Here is a 16,445-nt window from a genome sequence, read left to right as displayed (position 1 = left end):
TGTCTCGAGCAGGCAGAAGCAGGAAGGACCTGGAGGGTCCAAGTGGGTGTGACACCACACTCTCCACCTAAACAGACTGAATTCATCTGCAGGTTTTCCCACGAGGCATCCTTGACTCTGAAAGAATGAGAAACACGCAGAGAAAGTGGGGCGCGGGTCTTGGAAGTCTACCTTCTACCGCTAGCTTTCTGAGAAGGGTGAAATCCACCAGGATTGAGGCGGGGTGCTGGGGTGAGACAATGCATGGTGGGTTTAAGCTTAGGTGTTTGTTTGTGGATTTCGCACAGCGCTCGGATTTCAGAGGAAGCAAGACGAGGTAGGTATAGGCTGCATCCTGGCTGAACCAGCTTCAAAGCCAGGGCTGGTGGGAGGTGAGGAATCGGATTAGAGGAGGCCGCACAGGGCCCTGGACTTTAAAAGGCCGTGGTGAAGCAGAAACTCTACACCCCCAGCTGTCCTTGCTGGGGCTCAAGGCTGCCTGTTTCCCACCTGGCTCCTTTCTGTCCACTTCTGTGGCTGGCATCGGAAAGGGTTCCTGCCTAGAGCCCGGAGGCGAAACTTACTCACCAGAGCCATGCCTTGCCCATCCCAGAGCTCCGATGAGTTGGTGTTCTTTGTGAACGGGAGGAAGGTAAGCGGTGGGCGGAGCTAGCCCTGTGGCTTGCAGAGGGAAACCCCTGGCTGGCTCCAGGGGCACTCTGAGGAATCTGGACTGGGCCTCTCAGTCCAGGACAAGAAGCCCCGGTTTAGGAACCCCACCCTGACCTGCTTTTTCTCCTCTCAGTCAACTCTTGGGTCCTGGCAATGAGGGAAGGCAGGAAAGCCTTGGGGTTCCTTGCCCCCGCCCCCCCCCCCCCCCGCCGCCGCCGCCCCCAGTGCAGTCAGTCAACTCTTTCTGGCCCTGCACTTTATTGTATCACCGGACACCAATGACATCACGTCCCTGAGCTTGGAGTCCTCCTGTGGCATCCGCTTCCCACAGCTGCTGTAAAAAGAAGAAGAAGAAGAAGAAGAAGAAGAAGAAGAAGAAGAAGAAGAAGAAGAAGAAGAAGAAGAAGAAGAAGAAGAAGAAGAAGAAGAAGAAGAAGAAGAAGAAGAGGAAGAAGAAGAAGAAGAAAGCTGCACCTGCCCCTGGTCAGGCAGCAGTACACCCTGTAACATGGTTTGAGGTTCAAATTTCAGAAGTTTTTTTAATGGAAACGGATCCGTCGCTGTTTTTATATTTATCAGATCTCTAGAGCAGTGGTTCTCAACCTTCCTAAGACTGCGACCCTTTAATACAGTTCCTCATGTTGTGGTGACCCCCAACCATAAAATTATTTTCATTGCTACTTCATAACTGTAATTCTGCTACTACTGTTATGCATCGTAGTGTATCTGTGTTTTCCAATGGTCTTAGGTGACCCCTGTGGAAGGGTCATTAGCCAACCCTCTGAGGGGTCATGGCCCACAGGTTGAGAGCTGCTGTTCTATGGAGTCCACACTATACAGAAGTGTTGAAATGTAAGTGCAGTCGGTGTGGAGGCCCCTCTTTCCCTGGGTTGCAGCCTATTCTGAGGCGATATATGGACAAGGACAGAACCTCTCCGTTGCTACTCCCTGAGAGCCCCTTCCTGGCCTCAGCACTCCCTCACACAGGACGCCGGCTACTTTTATACTGCCCAGGCCCTTCTTGTCATGAGTTCCCTTCTGCCTTCCAAGGGCACACAGCTTTTCCGGAGTCTCACCGGCTCCTTCCAAGAGCCTTTCAAACCTCTGACCCCGCAAACCTGACCAGGACTCAGTCACGTCTACCCCACCTCAGGAGCTGGCCCAAGGAAGCAGCCAGAGCCCTGCAGGGCTCCTCCTTGGCCTGCACACATTCCTTCCTGAATGCAGCTTCCCGGGCAGCCCCCGCCACATCCTTCCAGGCCATCCCAAGCTGAGTTATAAATGGATTTTTCCACTGGGTTAGGCTTTGGAGACCCAAAAGCCAGAGGGGGCGCCTTCCTCTATCAGTCCCAGATCGAACTATGAATCCAGAACGACATGACCATAGTCAGGACAGAGAATAAATCAAGAGATAGACGGGAGGGGAGGGGAGGGGAGGGGACAAAAGTCTGTGTGGTGGGAGTCTGTGGATAGTTTGTATGGAGGTGTGGGCGTTGGTCACATTCTCAGAAGCTGTTTTTAAAGGGTGAGAGTAAGCCGGGCGGTGGTGGCGCACGCCTTTAATCCCAGCACTCGGGAGGCAGAGCCAGGCGGATCTCTGTGAGTTCGAGGCCAGCCTGGGCTACAGAGTGAGTTCCAGGAAAGGCGCAAAACTACAGAGAAACCCTGTCTTGAAAAACCAAAAAAAAAAAAAAAAGGAAAAAAATAAATAAATAAAGGGTGAGAGTAAAGGCCACAGAGGCGAGGCCTGTTCCATCGATGAGACACCTCCCCGCAGCCCCAGGGAATGAATGAATGAAGTATCTTCTACCTTAGAAGCCTCTTCCTATATAGATTTCTATTCTTTGAGGTAGGCAGAAGTGTCTCCCTTCAGAGGAGCGAGGAAGAGGCTAGGGTTGGCCCACTGAACCCTCCTTTCCTGTCAAATGACACCCCATGTTCCTGTCACAGCAGAGTGGGCAGAGGTGTTCACATGGCACCCCAAGGCAAAAGTGAATGGGGGAAGGAAACAAGAAAATTCCCGGGTGACTCGGTGTGAACACCCCACTTCCCAAAGGAAGAGACGGGGGATTCTAATGTTCCTCTAGAGCCACCCTGGGTCTTGAGCAGGGTGTTGAGGCTCACCAGAAGGCCACCCAAATGTTAAGGGACCAGCAGACCCCAGAGCGTCTCCAAGATAACAGTCACTTTCCCCAATGACTTTCTGTGACCCCTGAGGTCATCGAATGTCTCCTACAGCTGTCCCAGAAATGGCAGTAATGTCCCACCTTCCCTCCACCCAGCCTTCCTCCCTGTGGGACCCACTCTAACAAACATAATCCAAGTTTAAAATACCTCCAAAGACCCGGTTGGGAGTTTCCACGAGCCAGATGGCAGAGCAAATATGGAAAGTGCCGAGTGCGAGTCCTGATGGATCTCATCGCACCACAGTGGCTCCTGGCTCCTGCCCCACAGAAACACACTTAGCTCCACCGGCCTCGTGAGGCTCCTTCCCTGTAAATGCACATGAACACCGGTTCCCCTCAGATCAGGTCTGGCCTGCTACATCCCACCTCCCACATCAAACAGATCAAGCAGGATCACTGCAGACATTCTCCTGTGTCATCCATTCAATCCCATAATCTCTCCTGGTCCCAACGCAGGTGACGGAGAAGAATGTGGACCCGGAAGTCACTCTGCTGGCCTTCCTGAGAAAGAACTGGATCCTTTTGATCAAAATCCCAGCCATGTCTATGCATGCCTTATAGAACTTAAGAACTTAAGCCGCTGTGGCGGAGAGGATCGGGCTCCAGCCAGCCCTTTGGCCCTTGCTTGATACTTGCTTTTGGCAGTGGCTTGAAGAATATCAGGTTAATTGGGCTGGTTCGGAGAGGGGAGAGTTTCCCAGCATTGCCTATGGGTGACTGAATAGCATGAAATAAAAGCTAAGCGGTTTGCTTCAGCTCTGCCCCGGGGGTGGGGAGGTGGGGGTTATGTAATAGAGACTCTGGTTGCCTGTGACCTGCCCTCTGCAAAACCAAATCCTCAGATCCAGGGATTGAATAAAGCAAGGGGAAAGATTTCTTTACTTTGCACCTATTTTCTTAGGCCAGATTTCCCCCACCATCTTATATTCTGGATCCTAGATCTTCAAAGTGATAAGTGTATTTTAATTACTCAACCTGATGGATTTCTCAGGGAAGCCAAAATATAAATAATGAAACCAAATGGCAGGAATAGCATATGGATGAAATTGGCCTCTGAACAGGTTTTGTTTGTTTTCTAATTAGCCATCAAATATTTGAAAATCAGGACATTTTTATGTTTTAACCAATCAAGACTTTGCTGTGGCAGATGGGGAGGTAGCTGGTCCTCCACACAGTGATTGTGCTTAGAGCTGGGTGGAGACTGTCCGTGGTCCCATCTCTGAAATAAGACTCAGGATCTCAGTTTCCCACCCAGGCTCCTCTTCACTTACATAACCCCTCTTATCCACATTTGAAGTTATAAACCAGTGGTCCCATTAGGGAAAAAAAAAAAAAAAAAGGAATCCACAAGGGTGACCCCAGCTAAGACTCCTAGCAATAGTGGAGAGGGTGCCTGAACTGGCCATCTCTTGTAATCAGATTGGTGACTACCCTAATTGTCATCAGAGATACTCTATCCAATAACTGATGGAAGCAGATGCAGAGATCCACAGCCAAGCACTGGGCTGAGCTCCAGGAATCTTTTGAAGAGAGGGAGGAGGGATTGTAGGAGTCAAGGGGATCGTGATGGGGGAACCCACAGAGACAGCTGACCTGAGCTCATGGGAGCTCATGGACTCTGGACCAACAGTTAGGGAGTCTGCATGGGACTGACCTAGGCCCTCTGCATGTGTGTGACGATTGTGTAGCTTGGTCTCTTTGTAGGGCTCCTAACTGTGAGATCGGGACCTGTCCCTGGTGCTTAGCTTGCTTTGGGGAACCTGTTCCCCATGCTGGATTACCTTGCCCAGCCTTGATACAAGGGGAGGAGCTGGGTCCTGCCTCAATTTGATGTGCCATGCTTTGTTCAAGCCCATGGTAGGCCTGTCCTTTTCTGAATGGAGACAGAGGAGGACTGGAAGGGGATGGGGGTAGATGGGAAAGGGGGTGTTAGTGGAAAGACTGGGAGGAGAGGAGGGAGGGGAAACTTTCATCAGTGTGTAAAATAAATGAAAAAATGTTATTTAAATAAAAACTTTAAAAAATAGTTCTTCTTGGGGCTGGAGAGTTGGCTCAGCAATTAAGAGCACTGGCTACTCTTCCAGAGGTCCTGAGTTCAATTCCCAGCAACCACAAGGTGGCTCATAACCATCTATAGTGAGATCTGGTGCCCTCTTCTGGCATAAAGACACATGCAGACAGAACACTGTATACATAATAAATAAATAAATCTTTTAAAAAAAATAGTTCTTCTCCCCCAGTTACATGATTAGAATCAAAAGAAGACATAAGAATACCTTATAATGGAATAGGGTTTGTCGTAGGAGTTTCCCCTTAAACCCTATAAGATGATTATAGAGAGCCTGCCATGGGGATGCAGTTTCATCCTCCCTCTCTGCAAAAGGAAACAAGCCAGAATTGGGCTAATATGTCCAGGGCCACACTGCTAACCAAAGGGCTTCTCAGACTGCATCTCACCCCACAAAACTTTTCACACACGTGACAGCCTAGAGGGCAGGTATCACAGAGGCAACATGTCCACTGTGCATTGTTTCCTTGACTTCTTCCTCTCCAGTACGCCTCACAGGAACCAAGTATGCCTGTGGGACAGGGGGCTGTGGGGCCTGCACTGTGATGGTGTCTCAGCACGACCCGGTGTCCAAGAAGACAAGGTATCTCCCCAAGGTCCAGTAACCAGAGAAGTCTGTCTCTGTCTGGCTTCTATTCTATGTAGGGGGGCCATCCCACCCCCACTTTCCTCCATGGCACTCTTGAGCAGGGGCAGCAGGAAATATTAGATAGAAATTTAGAGGAGAGAGAAACAGAAAATACAAGAGAGCCTCAGGAGGACCTGGATCCTAATCCATCGGCCCCAACTGTCTCTGCCAAAGGGCTTTTAAAGGAATGTCAAGGGGGTGGAGCATAAGACCTCCCTCCCAGCACAGCCAAGTGCAGACCATCCCAGACACCTGATACTCAGGCTTGTAATCCAATCATCCTTTTATGCAGACCTGCTGGGTAAAGCCACCAGGAAACCTAACGGGGCTCCAACAATTCTATAACTAAAAAAGGTCAGATCCTTAGTGTTTCTCCTTCTTAGATCCCACTGAAAACCCTCACAAATGCTGTGAGCCCTCTAGCTCTGATAAAGTCCAAGCTAATTGCCCTCTGCATAACACTTGTGGGGGACCATGACCTTCCCAAGGCCTATCTGTGTACTCCAGGTTAAGAGCCAAGACAAGCCAACAGTTGATTTACTACTTGAGGAAACAGGCTCAAAAAGAAAAACTGACCCGTCCAAGGTCATAGAGTCTGTTGATCAACAGCTGGAACCGGTATTTTCTGGCCTGGAAGCTAAGGCTCTCTTTGCTATTGAACTGAGAACCAACCTTGCAGAGCAAGGACCTGAGCCATGATCTCACCCTTTAAGTAAGAGTCAGATTCTAGAACATGGGCTTCATCCACATCATTGGTCCAAGACTGCTTTAGAACACAGACCACCCCACACTGTTGAATACTTTGCCCAGGGAGCTTAAATGAAACCGGAGTGTGTTGATATGGGCAAAAGGCAAATAACCTTGGCTTGGGATGAGGTCATTGCTCTAGTGAAGACTAATAGAAGTCCAGCCACCCTTCTGGTGACCCAGGGCCATTCCTGTGGATCCTAGGTGGATCTATTTTCAGACTGTAAAGGCCCTCTGAAGTTCAGGATGTACAGGTCCACATTAAGGAGCCCCAGTTCTCATAGGTGGCATAGAGTGAGCAGAAGAGGCTCTGACATCCACGAATCTCTCACCCCTGCAGTCCCCCCAAATCTATCATTTCCCTGCAGTCCCCCAATCGTCTGTCCGAGACTCTGGAGGGTCTCTGCTGCCCCTCGTAGTTCCCGGTTCTCCATGGGGCAGGACTACATCACTTCACTTGGTTTTCTTTGTGTCTCCCATACAAAGACACTTCTCTGTCATGGCGTGTCTGGTGCCCCTGTGCTCCCTGCATGGGGCTGCTGTCATCACCGTGGAAGGTGTAGGAAGCATCAACACCAGGCTTCACCCCGTGCAGGTAAGTGCTCATCTGAATCTTCTCACTTCTGGGCTTCATTTTACCAAATGCCGAGCAGACTGTGCCACCTCCGCCTTCTAGGTCACGACCAGGCACAGGGGAGCTTGGGACTCTTGGTGATCAGGGTGATAACATCTACTCAGTGACCTTAGAGAAGGCTGAAACCCCACCTGCATTGGATCAAATGGTCATCTCTCATCACTTTTTCTACTTGAATAATATCAAGATTTTTAAAACAATGTTCTGATACCTATTGTACTATAAGCTGGCATTGAAGTTGAACACAAGCTATAGACTAAATGCCTCTGAGGGGCTGGGGATGTAGCTGTTGTTAGAGTGCTTGCCCGGCATGCGTGAAGTCCTTGGGGCTACATAAACCTGGCACGGTGGTACACACTTATAACCCAGTACTGGAGAAGTAGAGACAGAAGATCAAGAGTTCCAGGTCATTCTCTACAACATAGAGAGCTCAAGCCCAGCCTGGAGCACATGAGATGCTGTATCAAAAAGTCACACCAGGGCTGGAGAGATGGCTCAGTGGTTAAGAGCACTGGCTGCTCTTCCAGAGGACCCGGGTTCAATTCCCAACATCCACATGGCCATTTATATCAGCCTCTAACACCAGTTCCAGAGAGTCTGATGCTCTCTTCTGGCCTCCATAGACACTACACACACATGTTGCACATACATATACTCAGGCACACACATACACACACACATACACATGCATCAAATTATAAATATATAGAGAGAATCATACTAAAAAAATGTCTCCAAGGCTAACAGGATAAAATTTGGGGATTGCAAGCCAGGCACACTCCTTTAATCCCAGCACTTGGGAGGTAGAGCCAGGCAGATCTCTGTGAGTTCGAGACCAGCCTGGTCTACAAAGCGAGATCCAGGACAGGCACCAAAACTACACAGAGAAACCCTGTCTTGAAAAAAGAAAAAAAAAAAAAAAAACCTGGGGATTGCTCCCTATAGCATAGAGGTTTTAAAAGTAAAATCAGAATTTGGATGAGAGGAGTCTGAAAGAAATTTCTCTAGAGGATGGGGCCAATCATCCCCCAAAAACACTTAGCCTGCTGCTGAAGCAACAGAGTTGGATCTGAGGGCAACATGATACGTGTTGGCATCGATTCCCTGTCATCGTCACAGAAGTTTGAGGCGTCACAATGGGGTCAACCCACATTCACTCTTTTTAGGTGGAGCAGCCCAAGTGTCTCTTGGTTTAACCACATGAAAGTCGATGCCAGAGAGGCCAGCAAAGATGATGGACCCAGGAAAGTCTCCTCGAGTCCACTAGGAAGTCATAGAAGATGCTCACAGCCAAGTCAATCCCAGGCATTATATTCGAAATCTAGAGCCAGGCTTCCCAAGCTTTGGTGTTCCCAGGAGTCACCAGGAGTTTGCTAAAGATTGGGATTCTGAGTCAAGAAGTTGGGAGCAGAGTCCTGAGCTCCGCACTCCCTGCCATTTCCCAGAAGAAATCAGTACTTCCAGACCATAGACCAGACTTTAAATAACAGAGACCAAAATTCTCAGTCTCTGGAAGCTGAGCTCCCTTTGAGCCAATGCAGAAAACGTTAAAGAAGGTGACATGGGATCAGCAATGGTCTCCAAGTCAACCCAAACCACACAGCTGCCTGTGAGAACTAAGCAGGGAAAGATGCAGGTGTCCAAGGAAACCAGTTTTGAAACTTACCCACACCCTCCTAACAGTCACTGATTCCTGAAGAACCATTCTCACAGGGAGAGCAGGCTGCACACTGCTAGTTCCCAAAGAGAAGGATCGGAGTATCTGACCCTGAGAAGTAACTGCAGTGAGAAGGTGTGGCTTCTGAACCACTACCTTTGGGGTGCCTAAGAAAGGGATACACGGCCCTGAACCAAGGGGCCAGGCACACCGGCTCAGACAAGGGTCCAGGCTCTGGACCCTGGAGAGAGTTGGTGGCGGCAGGAAGACAGGGCTGTGACCACAAATGTACCCTTCCAGGAGAGAATCGCCAAGAGCCACGGTACCCAGTGTGGATTCTGCACCCCTGGGATGGTGATGTCCATGTACACACTGCTCAGGAACCACCCGCAGCCCTCAGAGGAACAGCTCATGGAAGCCCTGGGAGGTAAGTCTAACACAGGAGGCAGGCAGAGGGAAAAGATACTTCAAGCTTCCCCACACCATCCCCAACATCATCCCGGCTCTGTTCAAGTCCCAAGCCACGGTTATTTCTAAAACAGCCTGTGTAGACACAGCAAAAGATACCATCTCTGCACACAGCACAGAGGCCACCACGCCTCTCTCTCTCTCTCTCTCTCTCTCTCTCTCTCTCTCTCTCTCTCTCTCTCTCTCTCTCTCTCTCTCTCTCTGACTCACCACCTGCTTCCCAAGGGCCTGCATCAATTTCGTGAGACTACCTGAACAAAGCATAACAAACCGGCCAGCTTAAAACACAGGACATTCTCCTGCAGTTCTGGAAGCCATCAGGCTGCCTGTGCTGGCTGGCGGCTCGGAGGAGAACCTTCCTTCTTCGTCCCCAGCCTCTGGCGGGTGACAGCTGGACCTTGGCATTTCTCGGCTTGTGGCTGCAAACCTCTAATGTGTCCCTATCTCACACGTTTCCCCTTGTGTGTCTGTCATAAATCTTCCTCTTTTTCAAGGACACCAACCACTGGCTTATGCCCATCCCAATCCAGGACAACCTCACACTTCCATTGAGATATCTTATTTTTCAATAAGGTTATGTTCATAGGTTCCAGGGCTTAGGACTTTGGATCTTTTGGGGGGAGGCATATTTCAATTCATGCAAATCTATCCAGGTGAGTCTGATGCAGGGACCTAAGAGCCACCTAGGAGCACACCTGACGGACCATCCAGGGTGCTTTGTGTGTCTAGTGGCACCTTTGGATTTGCTTTAGGGTCCCATTTGTCTCACATAATTTGAAATATAGTTATTGTCAATAGCTAGACATCAGGGCTAGAGTCACAGCTCAGAAGCAGAATGTTATCCTAGCATGTCCAAGGCCCTGAGTTCTATTCCCCACCACTGAAAAGACAATCTATTGGATCTATTTCGACTTTTAAAAGAAGCCAGTAGAGTGACTGGAGATGTGACTCAGTCATTAAGAGTACTTGCTGCTCTTCCAGATGACCTGAGTTCAGTTCTCAGCACTTACACTGAGTGTTTACAACCACCTGTAACTCCAGCCTCAGGAAACCCAACACCCTCTTCTGGCTTCTTAGGGCATCCACCCACAGACACACATACATACCCATAAGTAAATAGTAATCTAAAAAACAAGCCAGTAGAAACAAGAAAGTCCCAGCCACGCTTCTCCTCCCCGCAGGTAACCTGTGCCGCTGCACTGGGTATCGGCCAATTCTAGAGAGTGGCAGGACCTTCTGCCTGGTGAGTTCACAAGAATGGGTGACTGGGGGCATGTCCTACAGAAAGTAAGAGTGAGAAGGCCAGTGATCAAAGATGAGAACACAAGAATGGGCTTGTAAGACCATCACAACCGACTATAAGACAAAGTAAGTCATGGGGGGTGGGGCGGACTCACTGGAGTTACCAATACTTCCTGAAAATCGGGTGAGTACTGCACCACCTTTGATGTGGTCTAGATCTATACAGGGACGTCAGCTGGGCAAGGCATCTCTCCAAGGCAAGTGAGATGATGCCTACAAACACTTGGAGTCAAGGGTGTGCCTTGGTGAAGAAGATTCCTTCCAATAACCCAACCAACTGGGAATTCGCAAACAGATAAAGAGGCTGAAACTGCAGAGTAGAAGCCAAAGAACATCCCCTCCAAGGACACAGGGAGTGGCCTCCAAAAGTGGGGGTGCTTCCCTGGTGAAAATCAAGTGAGTCTTGCTTGGCAGTCAGTAAGAGTTCAACAGATAATTACTAATGTTGAGAATGTTGTTGACCCTATGAATAGCATTTGACAGACACTCAGGACGGGCATGTCTGATGATGACCCTCTGCTGAGAACAGGATGGGTGTGGGCAGGAGACTTTAGACAGAAGGAAAGACTTTGGAGGAGCCCACTGTGGTTCTTATCCAGCCATTCTCAGGAGTCCATAAAAACAAGATGATATGACCATGATTTTCTGCATCGTTCTCCACATAGGGCTTCAATTCCACCTTTAGGGCAGGTGCAGCCTTTCCTGAGATCATCAAGGAAGGTCTTAGAAGCCAGTGTCTGCACACAAGATCAGAGGGTAGTCAATGAGAAGCTCCTTGTGGAGAGAGTAGACACTGGACTCGGGTAGTCACATGGATGCTTGAGGGCCCTGCAGAGCCACGTAGGAAGAGAAATCAGAAGCCATGAGTAAAGATTTCTGTCTATTTTCTTGCCTCAGTTCCACACATAGCAGAGGTAGACCTGGAAATGTACAACAGGTATGTCCCCCTGTCCCCAAAGTCAGGCAAGTATTCTGGGCACGTGTGTCCCAGATTTCCATTGCCACATGAGGGAGCCAAAGTAGACACACTACAAAGTGAAATGAACAGACTGTAGACCCAGCAAATCGCTGCTGTAAGTAAGAAAGCATGCATGAAATACCAGTAAATGGGCTAAATCAACTCCTTTCCCTAAAGGTGGAGGTGCTATCTGCCTCTCCTGGAACACTGACCCTGGAGATAAAGCCAAAAATGAGTTGCAATAGCTCAGCTTGTAACCAGCCAGTCTCATGATACTTTACTGGGTGAAAGAACTCATAAAAAGAACTCATATAAAAAGCCTAAGGTTTTTATTGCCCAATGAGCCCCAAGAAGCCCAGCTGTCTTCAGCTACCATTGACCCATTCAGCCTAGGGACTCTGAGAGGAGAGAGAGAGAGGAGAGAGAGAGACAGAGACAGACAGAGAGACAGAGACAGACAGACAGAGAGAGACAGAGAGAGACAGAGGGGTGGGTGCTGCCTGCTCAGGCAGCTGCTTTTGCCTCTTGGGCAGAGTTAGCAAGTACAGCTCAGAACGCCAGGAAAGACAGCGAATTCAAAGTTGGGAGAAAATGCTTTGCAAGGCGGGAGAAGCCATCTGAGGAAGAAAATACAAGGAGGCGGTTTGTAAGAAATGGGAGAGCTACGAGTGGGAACCGCTTGGAAAATAACCGCCGTCAACTCACCCAGTGATCCTCCCCTTTTGCATTTTAGTTTTCTCTTTCTTAGAGGTTCCATGTGAATTATAATGAACCGCGTCCCAAACCTCATCTGTCATATCGTGGCTGCATTGTGGTTGCCCTGAAAAATATCATAAAATATTATTTTACCACTAGGAATTACCCTAAAATAACTCAGCTGTGAGTGAACATGATGTTCTAATTGCAATGAACAGTATTCATCTACTGAGTACGCTATAGAAATCTAAGATATAAATACAGCTCCATCCCAAATACAAAGTGCCGGAGGAACTGGGCGCCGATTGCTTCTTTTAGATTTTTGTGCATTGTGTTGTTTTATATAACATGTTTGTATGGTGTATATTTCGTATTATTTTATAAAAATAAACAAAGCAAAGGAAGAACATCCTTGTGTTATCCCTCTAAGTAGAATGTGGCTTCGGAGCCTGAAATTGCATATCTATTATTCAAACCTTCAAGGCACAGCCTTATTTGCAGGTCAAAAGCATTGTTCATAGAAAGCACTTCATGTTCTCAGGAGCCAAATGGTTGTCAGAAGAAAGAACCAGGAAAATGTTGCTTGGATCAGAAAGAAGATGATTTACTTGGAGGCAAAAGTGACGTGAGTCCCTCTATTTTATTCTCTGTGTGTTTCTTAGTGCTGACCCAAGCTTTGGAACTGGGCATGTGCGGTCGAGGGATCGCTCCCCATTTTGTTTACAGCCTTCCCAAGTACTTAAAAGAACCAGGCACTTTGCACAGTGCACAGCACTCAAAGACCACAGTCTGATTTCCCCCTTCATAGTCTGAAAGGCTGGAACAAAAGGAAAACAAAAACCTCTCAGATAGCAGGAAAAAAAAAATCTACCGCATGAGGGATGAGTCACCTCCTCAGTTAGAAATGGAGTTCTAATGCTGTCCCTGCTCACACAGCTGTCCTCTGTCCCTGAGCTGAGACAGACACATCACTGTCACCTCCAGAAGGGAAGGGTGAGATAATGACGCCCACCTAGAAGCCAGCTCAGCGTTCCAGCTCTGACTTTACCCTCTGAGAGATACTCATTTTCAAAAGGACCCACTACCGAGTCCTCACAGGACTCAAGTAGAGAGGTTAATGAGATCCTAACTACCCACCACAAATTCTGTCAAAGAGCTCAGGGCAGGCCTGGGGAAATCACCACTCTTCCTCTTGCTCTGTGTCTGTGTCCTTCAAACCTATTTGTCCACACTCACCTCTCACTGACACTTTTTTTTTACTCTAAAGAAGGTGTTTGGTGGAATAGAGGGGTGTGACCCCAAGGAGGTGAGATGCAAACACCAATAATGACTCACAGAAGATCAACACTTAATAGAGTCGATATATCCCAAAGTCCATTCCCAACCTAAAGCTCAACTGAGCATCAATTGAGCTTAGGTACCACTTGACTTACATTAAGCCAAATGGCTATGGATGTATTTAAGCAAGAATATACCTCGGTATTTGTTCATAAGGAAAAACACAATTATAAAGTAAAATGTCATCCTTTCATTACAGTTAACACACACTAGGATGGGAAGTCCTGTGGAGAAGGCTGAGTACTGAGCGAGACACAGGGTATCTCTGCTGCATGGCTAGGTGTCTGCCTGTCATGTCCCTTCCTCTTCCTCTCTGACCGTCTTCCATTCAGACAGCTGTTAAGTCTTGGCCTAGAACCTGTTTAGAACCTTTCATTTCTCAGTGCTGGTTCATTGTCTGGCACTTTAATTCTCAGGCAACATCTTTTTTCTAGGTTTTAGAACTAAATCATTAACCCCAAGTACGGACCAGGCTAATTCTCACAGGAAAACCAACTGGTCGGATATCAGCCTGCAACATCTCATTCTGCAGCCCGACAAAGAGCCTTTAAAGGAATAACTATGTGTTCTTTCTGGAACCTCACATGGCTTTAGAGAGACAGAAAAAAAAAAAAAAAGACGAGGTGGGAAATGTCAGAGCATTTCACCTAATTATCACAATTACCTCTCATGATAAGCATCTCCATTTACTCTTTAGAAAGGTTAAGCACCTTTCCAGTGGGAAGGTCAGGAGGGGGTGTTAAGAGTGAACCAGACCTGTCAACCTCCAATGTCTGTCACCCTCTTCTCCACTCACCCACGCCCACCTGCATCCCACACGCCACAGTTCAGTTCTCTTAGCTCCTCAAGTACGTCTCCTGGCAACCAGCGTCCATCCAAGCTAAAGCAGATGTGAGTGAGGCAGGGTGACAGATGGGTCGATTTCTGCTCCGCTTCCATTCCCTGGTGGGCAAAATGGAGATTATAACTTCCTTTATACAATCATCACAAAGATTAAATAACATTAATATGTGTAAATGCACTCAAGAAACAGTAGTGTCCTGTGTGTTTAAGAAGAAAGTTATGTTTAGAGTCATTTTTCCTAAAACTATGGGACTTCCCCAGAGCTTTAGATTGTGAACCGTGATTGGAAGGAGGAGACAGTAATCACAGTGGAGGTCCCCAAGCTTCTTTAACATCTGATTGTTTTCACGGGGTATCTTGGCATTCCCCAGGATGCTCTTTGCAAGAGTTAATGACACTCTTTCCTTTAGTATCATATTAGTAGCTAATTAGCCTCTCCCTGGCAATCACATTCCTCTTTTAAGTTGTTGGGCTACAGTGAGTTCCCTGTACAGGGAAAATGAGCGACCCGTGCATCTTGCCTAATTTCTTCAAGAATTCCAGTGCTCTCTCCAGTCGAGCTGAACTGACACAGCCATCTGCTTCTTTAAAGATTTGCACGGAGCTGTTTGCGAAAGAGGAGTTCCGGCCCCTGGACCCGACCCAGGAGCTCATATTTCCCCCAGAACTCCTGGTAAGACGCCGTGGCTATTTCATGTGCTTGTTTAAACATATCCGGTGATAGATCCAATTTTGTAAATCTACCATATCCTTCGGGTGATGTGTCAAATTGGAGGAGGGTTTTCTAGGATCCAGAAATCAACTTCCCCCCACAGCCCTGGCTGACCTTCCCTCGGCCTTAGCTGGGGCTTTTTAAATATTATCCCACCATTTCTTTCGTCACTGTGGATCTGGAATGTGTCCCTGTTGGTTGTCCAGGCCATTCAGCTTTGCTAAGCGTCTGTCATGGTTTTCCAGGAACTCCACTACACTGAAGGCGAGAAGCCTCTTCCTCTGTCCTGTGTGGGGGGCAGTTTCTTGACTGCCAGAAACAGGGGTGCCCCATTCCACTCTTCCCCCACACATATATTGACCCTCCTTCTCAGGCATCCATGCCCCTTTCTATAAAATACTTTCCTCTCTTTTACTAAGTGTTTATTTCTAATTTTAATGATGTTTTTGCTGGCGTGTCTGTGGGTGAGTGTGTACACCTAAGTGCCTGTGCCCATCGTAGACAGAGATGTAGGACTCCTGGAGATGGTGTTACAGGCAGTTACGAGCCACCCAACATGGGTGCTGGGAACCCAACTCAGGTCCCCTGTAAGATCAGTGCATGCTCCTAACCCTCTCCAGCGCCCTCTTGCTGGGGGAGCTCTGGTATGTTCACTCATTCAAAATACACATCCACTCAGCTGCATACCAGTGCTGTTTTAAGCACTAACTATGCAGCAAGAAACAAAGTTAATGAAAAATACTGCGCTAGGGGAGCTTATAATCTGGTAAGAAAGACAGATGGTAAGTAAAATAATAAATGAAAGATACATGTAAGCTGGGCATAGTGGCGCAAGCCTTTAGTCCCAGCACTTGGGAGGCAGAGGCAGGTGGATCTCTGTGAGTTCAAGGTCAGCCTGGTCTACATAGTGAGTTGCAGGACAGCCAGAGCTACTCTGTGTGAGTGTGTGTGTGAGTGTGTGTGTGTGTGTGTGTGTGTGTGTGTGTGTGTGTGTGTGTAATCTTAACAAATAAGAGGTACTAAGGAGAAAAATCACCAAGCAGAGAATGAAGCTAGGCTGCAGATGGTTGTGATTTTCAGCGCCATGGCCATGGAAGACTCTCCTGAAGATGTAATGCTTGAGGAAATTCTAGAAGGAAGGATGGAGCCAGTCATGAGGAGACGTGATGGAAGAGCTACCCAGGCTGTGGGAAGAGTGAGTGTGAAGGTACTAGAGAGAGGCAAGAGAACAGCGTCCTATCCAAGGATGGCACTGAGCAGCCTGACAGAGCCCCGTGAGGGGGGAGGGCAGAGGCCATGCTGACTTGACACTGCCTGGCTTCCTCTCTGTGTGTGAGGCACTGTGAGGGAGGCTGTGTAGAGGAGGGACAAGCTCCTTCAGACGTCCTATCAGGATCCTTCCTGCAGCTGAGCCAAGGACTGTATTCCATCAGGGGATGAATGCCATCCAGACAGGCAGTGGCTGGACCAGACTAGACCTCTGGCATGGGATTCTGGATATGTTTTGGGAGAAAACCACACAGCTTGCTGATGAGTATGACGTGATGTGGGGAAGCA

The 16,445-nt window shown here is 48.3% G+C and overlaps 1 protein-coding gene across 1 annotated transcript in view; it reads left to right on the top strand.

Annotated features, from left to right (window-relative positions):
* Positions 1-467: 467 nt before the first annotated feature.
* The window catches only part of LOC102906072 (aldehyde oxidase 2), a 102,983-nt gene continuing 87,005 nt past the window's right edge, over positions 468-16,445 (top strand). Inside the window, exons 1-8 of the mRNA XM_076550488.1 lie at positions 468-631; positions 3,294-3,360; positions 5,395-5,488; positions 6,767-6,875; positions 8,872-8,998; positions 10,221-10,282; positions 12,537-12,620; positions 14,769-14,849. Coding sequence (XP_076406603.1) covers positions 575-631; positions 3,294-3,360; positions 5,395-5,488; positions 6,767-6,875; positions 8,872-8,998; positions 10,221-10,282; positions 12,537-12,620; positions 14,769-14,849 — 681 coding nt within the window. The 5' untranslated portion in view covers positions 468-574. The remainder of the gene's footprint in view (positions 632-3,293; positions 3,361-5,394; positions 5,489-6,766; positions 6,876-8,871; positions 8,999-10,220; positions 10,283-12,536; positions 12,621-14,768; positions 14,850-16,445) is intronic.

Source organism: Peromyscus maniculatus, chromosome 13, assembly GCF_049852395.1.
Source record: "Peromyscus maniculatus bairdii isolate BWxNUB_F1_BW_parent chromosome 13, HU_Pman_BW_mat_3.1, whole genome shotgun sequence".
NCBI classification, from domain to species: Eukaryota; Metazoa; Chordata; class Mammalia; order Rodentia; family Cricetidae; genus Peromyscus; species Peromyscus maniculatus.
The sequence above is the reverse complement of the archived record's forward strand: the minus strand, read 5'-3'. Positions and strand labels throughout refer to the sequence as shown.